The following is a 15213-nucleotide window of genomic DNA, read 5'->3' on the forward strand; positions in this document are numbered from 1 at the left end:
TGACAGAAAACAGGACTCGCATCATTAAAAGGATGTAAACAGAAACCACTCACAATTGTCAAACTCTTCATCACTGGACTCGCTAGGAGCTCCACTTGTCCCACCATTACGCGTCTTGCCGATCATGCTCATCAACTACAAACAAACCCCACAAATACTCATCAAATGGTKTACACTGCTTAAGGCCGTGTGGGTCGTGATGGCCATGTTCAAAGGGTAACCTTTTTTTGAGTCGACTCCAGTCCCTCATCCAGCCAGCCCATCTTTCTAGCAACTCCGTCAAACGACTTGCAGAGATCATCGTTCATTTCCTTTCCCTCTCCTTAAAAAAMCAGTGCCGGTGTCAATAAAGAACTKATAGCATACAACATAATATTAAGAAAACAGTTGAAATTAAAACCCATCGTTTATCATCTGTAGCCTACAGGCCCTGCAGCCACACATTTCGGGGRAAGAAAATGATAGCATTTCCATTAGCAACATAGCAATAACTAAACAGTCATAATACTAAAGCTATGAGGAAAACTTTTCACCGAAATGTAGAATTCATTCAAAGCARAAAACATTGAAAAACTCACAATAATTGAGATACCACAGACACGTCTGTTATTAAATGGAGACGGAAACAGGTTGGCAATAAAACGTTTTGTAAATTTAAATCGTGCGAAAAACATTACGTCAGACGTCAGGAAGACGCTTGACCAATCAGAGTAAGTTTAAAACAACACGTCATCACGTGTACATCTGCAACACGTAAGATAACAGTCTTCAGCTCCATTTAAACATAGACGTAAAGATTTTATGTTACTTTGTTTTGTTGACCAGTTTTTTATTTAGTCAACCTATTCTGTAAACTGTGATTTAATCCTTATTGGTGAAAAAATKTAATATTTCTTAACACAACAGCATGTTGTGTGTGCGAGCAAAATGGACAAGTAGAGGAGAAAAAWTTTTTTTTMTGGCTTAATATATTTTAATATACAGTGATTCTTGAGAAAAGGGACACAATTTGTTTTAATTTTCCCTTTTTTAATTATTTCTCAACCTTATGTATGCAAATATGACAAATAATGTTTTGGAAATGTAAAGATGCTAAGGTGCAGGCTCCCAGTTGCAACATTTTTTAAAAAAAATTWAATTTTTAATCGACCTGACAGAACTTTGTCATCACTATCTGATAAAAATAAATATAAAATGATTTTTTAAATACCCTATTAGTGATATTTTTACTCATTTTACAAATGCTTCTCAAGAAACAAAAAAAAATATTTTAAACAAAAAAAACAACAAAAAGTCCATCTGATGGAGTTGACAGTGCATGACGGAGTTGACACCGAACTGAAGGTGGTGACAAACTAGTGAGTAAAATGAAAACTTCATACATGTGAAGTAATGCAATTTATGTAAAATACATTAAAATCAATTAATTGGACATTTAAGTGAGATTTGTCAACAATTTCACTGAAAGAGTCAGAAAAACTCTGGAGTTCACATCTGACGGAGATGACGAAATGCCAAAATGCCAAACTACCTCAATTTATATGATGTTATTCTGAAGGAGGCCATATTGTAGCTCATCAGGTCCATGAAATCTTATAGTGTGCCAAAATTAAGCTTTTATTTCACAAAATTTCATCAAAGTTTTGTAAATTGTCAGTTATGGTGTTGTCACATCATGGTTGTGACGAGCAACTTAGGAATAAAAAGAAGAAATAAAACTAAAGGATAACAAGCTAACCAGAGCTAACTAGCCCTCTTAGCAAAGGAAGAGAAAGGAGTGGTCATGGGGTCCTCAGAAGTTCTGGTGCCTCCCAATAGTGCCTGATTTTTTTTTTACATTCTTTTCATGTCCGACGGTGTTGACAAAAACTAGGGACAAATTTCAATGGAGTTAGAAAATATATCAAAATTATTTTTTATTCAATTTATTGATACTTTTATAATTATTCATATGACTACTTATACTCAATTGTAGTATGTAATTTTAGTATTTCTTTAATTGTTTTAAATTATTACAATGTATTGAGTTCTGCTCCTGGACAAGGGATTTTACAGGCATCATCCACCGACTACAATGTTTAAAATAAAAAAATATTCAGCGAACACCAGGAAAACATTCATTGTTGTGCTCACATGACCCAGGTTAGTTCAGTAAGATATTTGAAAAAAATGATATTTTGTGTATATTTTATTCAAATTTTGTGTCTTATCCATAGGACCTGTTTTGTCTCTATTCTCAAGAATCACTGATCTATAACACACAAGTAATGCCTCCGCACATGTTCTCCGTCTCCACTAAACAAGAACATTGCCCCAGCATGATTCTGCCACCACTATGTTCCCGCCATGGGCATGGTGAACTGAGGGTGACTTTTTTCCCCCCTACACATGGTCCTGTATCATTTTTACATTTAATTTCAAAACTGCTTTATTCACCACTAAGGGAGTTGTAACTCATGATTTTTCTCAAAGAATTACTGTAGATGCTGATGCAAGGTGTCTTATAGTCAGGGTTACAGTGAGGAAATCTCTTACTCGAGACACCGTTGTGCAAGTCTCATCAAGAGGATAACCAGGGTTATACGTCATTTTCTTGCTTTTTATGAAAAATCCTTCTTTGCACAATAATCTTACAGATGTTCTACAGTAGATTCCAGAACAGAAGCAGCCTTCCTCATTGGGTTGTTTAGCCTTTCAGGTCCCTGGCTTTCATGCAGCTACCACAATGGCAGAAGAGACCGCATTCTCCACAGCAGACTTATAGATATGCAGCATTTTGATCCAAACACTAAAAGTCCTAAACTTCCATAAGTCGACTTCGTAACAAATATATATTTAAACACTGCACTGTATTCGTCTCCAGTCATAGTTTTAAGTTTTACGCACCAAAATCTTCCCTGTAGTGTTTAGAAAAATATATTAGCGTTCTTGTATGAATTTATTGTGTGCCTGCTGATTTAACCCTTATTGGCATTGACTAACAGAACAAAACATTTTGGTTTCAATCCCCATTTTTTATTATATGTAGAGACTTGCAGCTTCACCGACAGCATACAGTTAAACAATACAAAACAAAAACTGTTTAGAACATACTTACCAATCCAAATCCTGGCTTGTGTTAAAAAAAACAAAATCTATCAAGATATCATTTTTATGTTTTAACAGATGATCAGGTGCTTTCCAAACTCATTTTTTGTCCAATTAGGACAAACTCAGTTTGACATCAAATAGGACAACACCTGCTGAACAAATCTTTTGACAAAATTATTAAAAATTGGCATTTTGTGTGCGAGGAAGTGTTTCAAAACTTGCACATTTACTTGTTGCAGCCATTTAAGAACAGCTTACACACACACACAAAAAACAGACGCAATTTAAGTCTCATTCATTGCTTGATGAAGCCGATGAAACCCACAATTTAAATGGAGCAACAACGCCGTTTTAAAACGTACAACACTCTTAATCCATGTCTAAACAAAACAATTAAAGATGGCTGTGCATTCTCTCCACAAGCTGCGATTAGTCCTGTACGCACGACGACAGGACTCAAAGGAAAATCCACTGTTCCAAAAGTACTGAAGGGAAATAAAGGTATTCACAACCTTCTCATGCTCACAAAGTACATCAAGTGTGTCAATATAAGAGTCTCAGACAAATTGCCTGAAAATATCTCAGGCTTCAGATCTGGCTCAGCAGATGTGTGACTCGATGACGACATAATGAGAGTCCAAGTGTGAACGTGTGTGTGTGTGTGTGTGTGGGCTCCTTCAACGCAAGAGTCCCCCCTTTAGAGTAAATGAGAAATATGGAAACAGTCACTGAAGGGCAGGGAGCTCGAGTGAAATCTGACCGTTCAAACTATGCTGCTGATCAGGGTGAAAATAGTTTCCAGTTCAGGCGGTCTCACTGGTCTCCACTGTTTGGTGTTTGACCAAGTGGTCTGGCTTGCTGCCGTTGCTGTGATGTTCCCACATTTGCAGGTAGAGCCTTTCCAGGTTTATTGTGTACTGCTTGGTGTTGAACAGGGGACTGCAGATTCGGTGTTTCCAAACGCGCGCTCTGACCATTTTTAGGCTGCAGGACGKAAGAATATAAAACAAGTTAGACATAACAGAAAACTCCCTTGCCCCCCATTAAAAAGGTGCTCAGAAAAGCCCTCTACATACTACTCCATGTCAGATCCCAGTTTGACCGCCACGTCCTCGTAGTCCTGACGAGTTTGAGCAATCAGCTCTGGACAGCCCAGACAGCTCAGCTGTGAGGCAGCCACGCGGGACGCAAGAGTCTCACCTGCAAGAAAGTTTGATTAAAAACATATTTCAGAAACAAAGCCATTATTTAAGGCAATAATTAAGTCATTCTTATAACAAATGAGCTTTCCTCACCTGGCATGGTTACCATGGGGGTTCCAGCCCAGAGAACGTCCATGCCGGTGGTGTGCCCATTGCACAGAGGCGTGTCGAGGCACACGTCTGCCAGCTGGCCTCTCCTCACATGCTCCTCCTTAGGAGCCACGGGGGAGAAGATGATGCGAGACGCAGGCAGACCCATGTTCTGAGCGTACTGCTGGATGTTTGGCTCGCCAACAGCGGGGAAGCGAAGGAGCCACAGCACGCTGTTGGGCACGCGCTTCAGGATCTGCAGCAAYGAGGGAGATTGACGACATGAATGTGGGTTTTTTAGAAAGCCAAGRGGAAACACAGAGCTGTTAAAAATGACGACTCAACTCACGTTGGCCCACATCTGAAGAGTAGGAGGATCGATCTTGTAGAGCTGGTTGAAGTTACAGTAGACAATAGAGTCCTCAGGGAGACCGTACTGGGAACGGGTCGTTACCACGATGGTCCGCAGCACCTCCTCCCCGGTTGCGGCTTTATTATTGATCTGCAATTTGAAGCAAAACTGTGTTGCTTCACTGCTTTTGTCTTCAGTTTGTTCAACAAGGCTCAAAGCGTCAAGGGAAAACCTCGTTTTAGATTTGATCAGAGACAAACTAAACCTAGTGTTGCGTCTCTGGTACCAAGGATGGCGTTTATAGAACTAAAATATATTTTGAGACATTCACTGAGATACTGATTAAAATAAACCTTTAAAAACGGACCTGTAAAAAAAAAAAAAAAAAACATTTCCCTACAACTGTTAAATTAGGCAATTGTTGTTAAGTAAGAGCTGAAGCATTAATATACCATAATGCCCTAAATCTTAACAATACTTTTGTTTTGTGCCCAGCCCAGCAGTCGTACCTGTGTGGTGGCCAGGCCGTTGCTGACTGTGAAGTTATTAATGGTGACCTGGATTTGGCCTTGGTTGATCATGTTGATGATGGCCTCTGCTGCAGTGTTCATGGGAATCACAGGCATGGACAGGGCTCCGTTTGTGTCTCCAGCAGCCGGCTCCTGGTTGTTGTCGCACTTCATCTGATCCACAAAGGAAAGTTTTAACTTCAAATTTTTAACACAGTATGSAACACTGTGAATTTATTTTGCAATGTTCATTTATTTATTTATTTATTTTAAAACACACCTTTATCACTTTGACATCCGGCAGACTGTCCAAGAAAGCCTTCAGATCGATGCCGTTAAGGACAATCCGGTTGTCAAAGATGTGCCCGTTCGATTTGAAATCGATGACTGCCTTTTTCTGCGGAGTTGATGAAGAATCGTTTAGATGGTTTCTCTATGACAGAACAATAAGAGCTGTGGCAACAATGGGGTGTGTCACAGACCTTGAGGTGAGGGAACATGTTGGCATGATCTCCAATGAAGAAGGTGTTGGGCATGTAGGCCAGTTTTTCAGAGTACTGTTCAGCTACTTCAACAGGAGACGTCTCCTCGTCAGTGATGATGTAGTCCATGAACGGAGCGCCGCTGGTTCCAGGGTAACCGAGCCACATCGCCTGTTCAATGCGSAGAAACAACCGTTTGAGCTTTTTTTTTTYTCCCCCAAGGCCAAAAATAACTAACATAAGGAAAGCTGGGGAATTATGTTCCTTTTTTTTTTTTTCCTTTTCCACTACAGGAATATCTGACAGAGGCTCACCTGAACTGGGGCGGGGCGAAGGGCAAACAGCTCATTCCGCGCTCCCTTGGTGTATCCGTTCATGTTGACCAGAATATGGATTCCATCCTGATGAATACGATCAGCTGCCTTTCCATTGCAAGGAATCTGAAAACAAAGGACAATTATATGTGCAAATATGTTTTACAATCAACTTGTTTCAAGCTTTTCTACCTGGGTGAGACAGTCGATATAAAACTTGCATAATCCAAAGACAGAYTGAATGGTAAGCAAACACAGATGGAATAATGATAAGGATGACGATAGGATAAATAGAAAGAAAATAGATGACTGAAAGACTGATGGAGAGATTGATGCCACCTTTTAGGTAACGGAACAGGGAATAGAGTTCCTTTTTTGTCCCACTTTTATCTTGATTAAAACMTAAAAGTACTATCCAGCTCAGAAAGGTTACCTGAGAAAGGTCTGTGAAATGATGAGCTTCTGCAACCACTTTCACACGGAAGTTGGTACCATCATCAGGGCTAAGAGCGTAGCAGAAAACCTTTGAAAACGGAAAACTAACATTTTAGAATCTAGCTGTTGTAGTAAATTGATAGACATAGCTGCTGAACATATGATAAAAGTATGATAAAGAATACTRTAACAAAACAAAAAAAGATTGTACCTCAAACTTTTCAGGATTRTGCATTCCGGGGATGGACTGCATCAGATGAGAGGTCGGATGGTTGCCGAAGTCGGAGCTGACATAACCGATGCGCAGGCGACCGCCGCTGCTCTTCAGATCTTTAGGATGCTCAAAGGCAGGTTTGTGGAGTGCATTAATCTGTGGRGTAAGAAAGTGTGAACAAACCAACAGAGCAGGGGAGAAAGCTCTACAAAGAACGAGTCAAATTTTCCCGAGAATCAATAAAAAAAAAAAAATAGAATCCACAACCTTCGTTTAAATCTTCCTCCATAGCAAGCAACCAATTCACCACCAGCCCCTTCTGCTWTTTTTTCTATTTACATTAAGCCTAGCTGATTTCTTACCTCCCCAACATACTGGCCCATCCATCACCACCACCCAAAAATATAATTTAAACGTTACTTGCTTTGATCATTGCGAGTACCTTGTCCAGACAAAGGTTTCCATGGCGCTCGGCTATGGCTTTGCGGAAGCCGTGAGACAGAGGATACAGCATGCTGTGGTGGGGGTGCACCGAGGGCAAGCGGTTCTTTTCCAGCTGGTCAGCCACGATGCTAACGAGCTTTTTCATGCGCTCGTCGTAATCAGTCCAGTCACACACAATCTGAGAAAGCAAGGAAGGAAAAAAAAAAAATAGAAATAGAGAAGCAAGAGAAATTTACATTTAAAGTTGTCAATGCTAMATTTAACTAGATTGTAAAATAAACAAGATCATACAAACCTGCAGGCAATGAGCCAAGTTGCAATAAGCATCAGGGAAGTCTGGCTTGAGTTTTAGGGCTGTTCGATAAGATGCAATGGCTTCTGGGATGTTTCCAGAATCCTAATYAACACATCAATAGGTTTGTTTAAAAGCAAGGTGGGGTTTAATTTGAATTCTTTATGTATAGTTGTTTTTGTGTTTGAAAACAATTKTACAGGCATCAAACTGCAACACCAAACACTGAAACCAGAAAACACCCCCAACCTTGTGGATAGAGGCCAAATTGCTGTGAGCATCAGCAAAGGCAGGGTTGATCTGGATGGCACGAGTATAGCACTGCAGCGCTCCCTGGACATCCTGCATTTCCTTCAGCGTGTTGCCCATGTTGGAATAGGCGTCAGCAAATGTGGGGCTGATCCTAAAAGTAAAGCAGCGTTTAGTACAGGAGTTGACTGATAAGTTGCATAAAATATGGGAATATACATCTTTTGCCACAGCAACAGAAAACRGCATCTCTAAATATGCCTGTAGTTTATTGTAAATACAAACCTTATAGCCTCCTTGTAATGCATGAGGGCCTCCTGGAGTTTGCCCTGCTGCTGCAGGACACTGGCCAGGTTAGAGTGAGCTGCAGCAAACTCTGGGAACACCTGAAGGACAAATATGGGAAAAGAAAAACACCATTAGGTGACGGTGTTCACTTTCCTATCAAAAAAGTTCACAACAAAAAAACTTACTTCCAAGGCTTTTCTGTAAAGCTGAACAGCTTCTTCGATGTTGCCCTGCTCACGCTTTATGTTGGCCAAGTTGTTAAGGGAGTCGGCGTGAGTTGGACACAGACGCAATGCTGTGTTGTAGCACTCCTCAGCTTCAGAAACCTGACCACGACAGGAAGTATTTAACAATTGCTGACTGGTGCAAGTAGGAGCAAAAACAGTTTGAAGTGCAAGTGAAGGGCAAATTACATTTCCTTTCTCCTTCAGGGCATTGGCCAAATTGCAGTAGGCATCAGGAAAGTGGGGCTGCAACTCAATAGCGCGGCGGTAGGTGTCAATAGCAAGGTCAATGAGGCCCTGCTCATAGTAGACACAGGCCAGGTTGCCATGGACGACAGCATGGTTAGGGCTCAGACTCAGGGCTCTCAGGTAGGCAGCCACAGCTCTGAAACCACACAGGTCATCATTAAACGTCTGCTCTGCAACAGTCTATGTTACATCTATATGTTAAGTGCTGACAAAAATGATCCAAATATGCCTTGTATTGTTAAACAGGTTGGAAACTTCTGGTCAGGTTTTTAATAGTACCAGTTCATATCTTCMAAGTCTTTGAAAATACCTCTAAGATAGCAGAAATTCCAGTGCTGGTGTGTAAACAATTAAAAAATATTAACGTTTTGGTGGATTAGGAAAAATTTTCACTTAAAAAAAAAAGAAAAAAAGAATGGTTATCAGTTTAGAGCCTAAGGTTTTAGAGAAAGTTTTGTTTTTAGAAAGTAAGACCAGATTTGTGTGATCTATTAAATTCACCTGTCAAAGATGCGGGCTTCTTTCAGAACATTGCCCAAATTGATGTACGCGTCAAGGAAGTTTGGGTCCAGAGTCACTGCCTAAAATTAGAAAAGAAATGCGCTTAAAAAATATAAATTCTGACAAAATATGTCAGATTGGATTTGCATTTTCTACAAAAAACGTCCCTTTAGAAGCCTGTCTGGACACCTTAATACAATAAATTATAGTTACCTTTTCAAAATGATGAATGGCAAGCCATATTTCTCCTTGGGCATTGAACACACAACCCAAGTTGCTCCAAGCCACTGCAAAGTTGGGCTGAGTCTCAATGGCTTTCAGGTAGCAAGCCTTCAGTGGATTTACAATGAAAACCACAGGAAAGAGGACAAAAGGTAGAGCAGGGGAGGGATTGTAAAATAAAATAGGTTGAGAATAAAAGTAAGAAAAAACAAAAAGGGCAGAGAAAAGAAAATTAGTGTCCGTTCTCCATGTAGGCAAAAAGTGAGTCTGCAGCATGGGCACGCTGGCGCAAAAGTCTGCCGCGCAAAGCTGCCTTGCTTTTTCCTACGCTGCGCGGATCCAACCAACACCTACACGTAGGCCCTCATCCTGCAGTTATGACCACATTTTAAAAATGTAGTGGCATATTAATTATTTGTAGAAGGGATTTGCACATTACAGTATTACATTCAATAGATGGAATGAAAAAATAACCTAGTATGCATGGTGGCATAAACTTCACAACCGTGGATGCTGGCCAGTTAGTGCAGGTGATGGTCCCTGTAAAGCATGCGCAACATTCGCCAGCGCACCGCGTGGCTCTACTGCCACAACCACAATGCACCGCTTATCGCTGCTTGCAATGACCTTGCGCCTGGCAAAGGTGTTACTTCGCTGCTRCTKCGCTTGCTTTTTGGCCAGGTGGGACAGCTGCAGACCACCAACCCCTGCAGAGGAACTGCAACACCAGACTAGCCCACGCTTGGCACCCGGAAGGTTGGCCAGGTTAAAGAAGAGGGCCAAATGTGGATTCAGAAATAAACTAGGGGCAAAATGTTTTAAGGCTCAAGAATATCAGAAAGAGAGTGTTAAAAAAGGAGAAGAAATAAACACGGAAAAAGATTATTAGAAATATTTAATCTAAGAGACAAAAGTCTCTCATTGAGCCAAATATGACTGAAAATTTGGGTGCACTCGGGGGCGAGGCTGGTTTGAGTGGGGAGAGGTCCACAACCAACAGGCCAAAGGGAATGAAGGGGATAAGGGTGAGCATGCTTGCGCGTTCCGCCATTTTGGTTGCTTGAAGGGTAACGCTGCGCAGCCCCTGCGCTACTGCAGACTCACRGCGCAACTATCTGCATCATCAGAACGCTGAAACTCCAAATAAAGAAGGAAAAAACAAAATAAAACAGGAAAAATAACCAATATGTAAGAGTTAGAGGGTTCTTACTTGCTTTCTTTTTTAAATAAAAAACACGATTATAGCTTCCATATCCAAGTTTTCTTTTTATATAGTGTAAAAATGGGTAATTAGTAGAGCTTATTTTAAGAAATGCTTACTGTAAATTATGTTACTTTTGTTTCTTTTTGCTCTTCAAAGGAAGCCACAAGACAGAGGAGCTCAAGCATGGAGAGAGGTGGTTTTTCTTTTGTTGGCATTTACAAACCCGTTACCATATTTTTGGACTTTGTCAGAGTGGCGGTCGCAGCTGGCTGGAAGAAGAGGAGAGGACTGAGGCTGCCCTAGTGTTCCTTTCCGCCAGGCACCTACGCAGGAATAGTGTCACCCACCTGAAACCTTCTAAATAACAGTATCAGTTGTGGAAAAAACCAAAAGAGACAAAATCAGAAAACAAGATCGTTAGTAAAAGGTTCCAAACAATACATTCTTTTAAAATATGGAAATAAAACACCAAAACACAACAGAAAAAAAAACCATAATGCTAATCCTAGTTTTCAGTCATGCAATGAATGTAGCATTTCAAAGGAAACAAAAAGGAGCGCTAACAGGGTAAGTGGGAGGGAAGAAAGGCTTTCATGTGAACAGTTAATCAGCGACATATGGTCAGACTTCCCAGTTAGCCTTCAAATTAGCTTTTACATCAACTTACAGGAGGGCAGCTACTGGCTTGATCTTTCCCAAATGAACTGATCCCATTTCTTTGGGAATATTATTRCATATTTTTTTWAAAAAARGGAAAGAAAATGATTTATTACTTGTTTTTTGCTTTCTAGCATTTTCATGAAATATTTTGATTTCCTTATCCTGGCCTGCTTTCCTGAATCCTGGCCAATGGGTGGAGAAAAAAGGTCTGTGGATTAATTGTATCTAGAAGTCTCCACAGTTCTGAAATAAAGAGGTCATCGCAGTTGCTGCGCACGTTTCTGTCTTTCTAACCAAGCATCTGACGCAGGCGGTGGAGTACAGATAATGAGCTGTCTGCTTGACCCTACAGCCGCCATTTTAACTGGAGACCTGCCCCATTAAAAATGCATCTAAGTGYAGTGGTTATCCGAACAGATAACCTTCTGTATKAAATTTTAATCGTCAGCTATGATCTATAATAACTGATTGCGTACACAAATAAATGAGTGCGAGTGTGCTGGAGTGCAGACTAGATGAAGCCGATTGGTCAGGAAGACAGCTCGGAGCGCGTAAACCCCACCAAACCTTAGCAAGCGCGCGGGGGGCGGAGCGACAGAGCGGAGGAGGTTGTGACTCCCCGGTGCTCCTCCCCACTCCGTTACCCCCCTCTAGCACGAAATAAGATGGCCTGTAACCGGCAGGACAACTCCGTGCCTCCACATTTGAACCCCCACCAAGGTTGCCACCCCCTAGAATGAACAATTTTTCATGAGACAAAGTTATGTGGTGACTCTAGGGGGGAGAAGAAACCCCCTCCCCCACACACTGACAGCGACTGAACTGACAGCAAAGCAACATGAAAAGATACAATCATTCAGTAGTTTACATACAAAATAGGAGTATAGCAATTAGGTTATAAACCATCTTATCTTTTGCACTTCAAGAAGATAACCTAGCTTCTCATCAGTTCATGTTTACTTCCAAGACCGAGCCAGCATTTTCCCTCCAGTCAGGACTACATGAAAATGCCCGGCCGAGGTTGGATGTGTTGGGTGAATTTAAAAACTCCAGCCTTTCTTCCTGAAAGGGCAGGGGGCTGACCTTGGCTAAAAGGTCAGTGTACAGCAAAGGGTAGTGGGGCTAAAATCATATTGTATGGACAGATGTGTGAAAGTTACTGAAAAACAAAATGAGGCTGTCTAGAGGGAATCATCAGGATTTTTTTTGTCCTGTCGTTAAAACCTGATTGCCTCATATGGATGCTTACTGGTTCCAGTCCAATATTTACTAAAGGACTTTGCTAAGACTGGTTGAGAAGCTCAATGATTGTTTTCCGTCTTAGCTGGTGGCATTACTCAAAGGGAATTTGTATGTGATTTAAAATGTATAAAAGGGTAATATGAAGAGCAACTATATGGTCTTAGTGTACACTTCAAACAGAAACAAAAAGCAATATAATCTAAAACAAAAAGAACAACACAGATATGTCAGAGCCAACCCACTGCAACATACCTTAGCCTCTTCCAAACGCCCGAGAGCCTTCAGCAAATTCCCAAGGTCACTACGCACGCAGTAGAGATCCTGGGGAGGCGGACAGATTTCAGTTTTTAGAACTCGGCTAAAAATCAGCAATTACATTCTAGGGCAACAGAAATGTTGCTTTTATTTACCGGGTTGTACTGTAATGCAGACACATAAGCCTGCACTGCCCCCTCCATATCTCCTGCTGCCACCAGGGCTGCTGCCAGGTTGATGTAGCCATCAATGAAATCCGGCTTCAGCCTCAGCGCGTGGCGATAGTGCTCTATGGCTTCCTGCAGCTGCCCGCGCTCCTTGTACACATTCCCGAGGTTGGAGTAGGCCTCTGCAAGCATCGGGTTCTGTTTGATGGCCAAGGTGCTGAAGTGGGCAGACCTTGGGAGCAAAGCAAAATGGGCAGACAGTTACATTCCAGCAGCTTTGGGCAAAAACAGCAGTGAACAAGAGACAGGAAGAAGACACTTGTCTTAAAGTGGTACAACCAAGCCCTTAGAAGCCCAACATTGGCAGTTTGTTCTATTGAAACACAGAAGTGAGATAATTGAAGCTGCTTTCACTCCCCTTTTTTTAAGTTGTGACAAGCTCAGCAAATTAGTTTGAAGAATAGGAAAGAAAAACAAGGAAATGGAAAGAGAACTGGGATTTGTTAGGGGGGCAGAACTTTGACTTAGTTTAATCTGCATCGACAGCCTCTGACCAGTAACTTCATTTTCAAGCACTGTAGACCTGAACTGGCTGAAATTTCAACTAAGAAAAATCAGAAACCTATCCAACATATTCATTTAATGAGATGCCAATGAAAGTGTGAATTTGATATAATTTTTTACTGACAGGACGGAGCATAATCACAACAGCATGAAACTTATTGCGCTATCAAACTCCCACTGTTTGTCTTTATGGAGGCAAAATGACAAATAAAAAAAATAGTAGTGCTGTAAACTGTGTGAATGTTTTATCCTGCCATCAATACATTCTGATGAAGGTCTTAGTTTAAAAATTGTGAAAAGCAAGACATCGTTAGAGCATCAACTCCCAGAACCCTCACCCTTCATCACAAGTGCCGTACACAACCAAAATGGAAAAGTATGAAACGGAGCAACTCAGTATTTTCAGAGTTTTTTTCCAGTTTAGTTGCGTGTACGACAAACCAAGAAGCCCCATTGTCGTCAGCTACCACCACACCGCATGTTCAGTGTGCGCCAAGGCGCTAGGTAAGTGATACCTGTCAAGTCTTCGGCACTGGAAGTGGATGGAGGACAGAAGCAATAACACGCCTGTGTTATCAGGCTCCTGCCTCCATAGTTGCATGCAGTGGCGCTCAGCTGCCTCAAAATCTCCTGACTGGTACTCCCGGTGCGCCAGTTCGGCCAACCCTTGGAAGGAAAGCATACGTTTTGTTGGTTCTGGAGCACCAACACAAGCCGAGGGGGGAAAACAACACGTTAGAGGTGATGGAAGGAATGAAATCAGACAAATGAAAACAAAAGAATGAGAATGTTTTCATTATAAAATATAAAATGAACTCAACTGAAGGAACTGATAAAAAAAAAGTTAAATAAAGCAGTAACAATGCAAAGATTTGAAAAGCCTCAATTGGATCACAAAAAAATCAAACCTGATAATTTAATGAGATGAAATGCGAGGCTGTAATTGAGCATTCATGTACATTTCATGCATTTAATGAATGTCAACACAGTAGGTTAATAAACCTTTGAATGAGACGGCATCAGTATAGCAGTGCTGATTTATCAGGACCAAGATATTTGTAATGACCAAAGAAAAAAAAAGGTTTTTATTCAATAAAACAGAAAAGTATTTAACAAAAAAAAACATGAAAATGTGTGAGATGAAACAAATAGGGGGGGGGGGGGGAGGATAATGTGCAGGGAAAATATTTTCCACTCAGTTTTACAAATATTCATAGCTTCATAGATAAAAAATGTGCTGCAGGTTCTTTGATGGAGGCTGAGGCGTGTTACAAAAATTAAGAAATTAGATGATTATCCAACCTCATCTCGCTTTTCATTAAATAAGAGTTTCTGATTTTATGCAAAAAATGTTAAAGATGTACAAAAACTAGGCAGTTTTAATTGAAATGTCCAAACATGGTCTTTGGTGGCTGAATTAAAATCCAGGAGCAGGTATTTCTAAGACGATTACGTAATTGCGACTCGTCTAACATGTTACATTACTCCCATAATACCTACGTGAAATGCAAACTGGCTTAGCAGGGAGGAGCAGAACCATAAACACTTGCAATTCTTGCTCGACAAATCTATTAAATGTGAAAGATACCACGGCTGTATCCTTTGGCGACAATTATGTAATACTTTCATACGTAACCAAGGCATCTTTAATAACTGTACAAACACAATAAGTTAACAAAATGATGCAAATTCTTCAATGATAGCTCAACTTCAAAATATAACTTTTGGTTTTAAAAACATGGGTTTGATGGGTGAAGAAATTAACACCAGTACAGCATTTGCGCCACACAGTGCTGCCTTTTGTCAGCTAGCTTTATCAGCAAAACTCAGCAGCAGATGCCGCTATGGGTGAAAATCGGACTCTCGATAAAACATCCCCAATGTTAAATTTAGGACGCAGTTTTTGACATACAGAAAAATATCACGTCCTTAAATTTACTCCATTTCAACATTCGAGCAAAAAA

At 40.8% G+C, this 15213-nt stretch overlaps 2 protein-coding genes across 3 annotated transcripts in view; both read right to left on the bottom strand.

Moving 5' to 3' along the window:
- gcna (germ cell nuclear acidic peptidase) overlaps window positions 1-676 on the bottom strand; it is a 4504-nt gene extending 3828 nt beyond the window's left edge. The window contains exons 1-3 of the mRNA XM_017307014.1: window positions 579-676; window positions 222-322; window positions 47-135 (exon numbers count right to left, since the gene is read on the bottom strand). Of these exons, the coding sequence (XP_017162503.1) occupies window positions 47-135; window positions 222-308 (176 nt within the window). The 5' untranslated portion in view covers window positions 309-322; window positions 579-676. The remainder of the gene's footprint in view (window positions 1-46; window positions 136-221; window positions 323-578) is intronic.
- A 2317-nt stretch (window positions 677-2993) lies between these two features.
- ogt.1 (O-linked N-acetylglucosamine (GlcNAc) transferase, tandem duplicate 1) overlaps window positions 2994-15213 on the bottom strand; it is a 13112-nt gene continuing 892 nt past the window's right edge. Inside the window, exons 2-22 of one of the 2 annotated variants that reach the window (XM_008420006.2) lie at window positions 13765-13915; window positions 12674-12917; window positions 12516-12584; window positions 9149-9265; window positions 8936-9015; window positions 8375-8570; window positions 8147-8287; window positions 7959-8059; window positions 7674-7827; window positions 7428-7529; window positions 7131-7310; window positions 6686-6844; window positions 6473-6562; window positions 6040-6165; window positions 5726-5896; window positions 5524-5640; window positions 5244-5417; window positions 4732-4884; window positions 4386-4638; window positions 4167-4290; window positions 2994-4074 (exon numbers count right to left, since the gene is read on the bottom strand). In XM_008420006.2, the coding sequence (XP_008418228.1) occupies window positions 3894-4074; window positions 4167-4290; window positions 4386-4638; window positions 4732-4884; window positions 5244-5417; window positions 5524-5640; window positions 5726-5896; window positions 6040-6165; window positions 6473-6562; window positions 6686-6844; window positions 7131-7310; window positions 7428-7529; window positions 7674-7827; window positions 7959-8059; window positions 8147-8287; window positions 8375-8570; window positions 8936-9015; window positions 9149-9265; window positions 12516-12584; window positions 12674-12917; window positions 13765-13915 (3083 nt within the window). In that variant the 3' untranslated portion in view covers window positions 2994-3893. Of the gene's footprint in view, window positions 4075-4166; window positions 4291-4385; window positions 4639-4731; window positions 4885-5243; window positions 5418-5523; window positions 5641-5725; window positions 5897-6039; window positions 6166-6472; window positions 6563-6685; window positions 6845-7130; window positions 7311-7427; window positions 7530-7673; window positions 7828-7958; window positions 8060-8146; window positions 8288-8374; window positions 8571-8935; window positions 9016-9148; window positions 9266-12515; window positions 12585-12673; window positions 12918-13764; window positions 13946-15213 lie in introns of both variants that reach the window. The other variant, XM_008420004.2, reaches the window with a different exon arrangement.

Source organism: Poecilia reticulata, linkage group LG10 (assembly GCF_000633615.1).
Source record: "Poecilia reticulata strain Guanapo linkage group LG10, Guppy_female_1.0+MT, whole genome shotgun sequence".
NCBI lineage: Eukaryota > Metazoa > Chordata > Actinopteri > Cyprinodontiformes > Poeciliidae > Poecilia > Poecilia reticulata.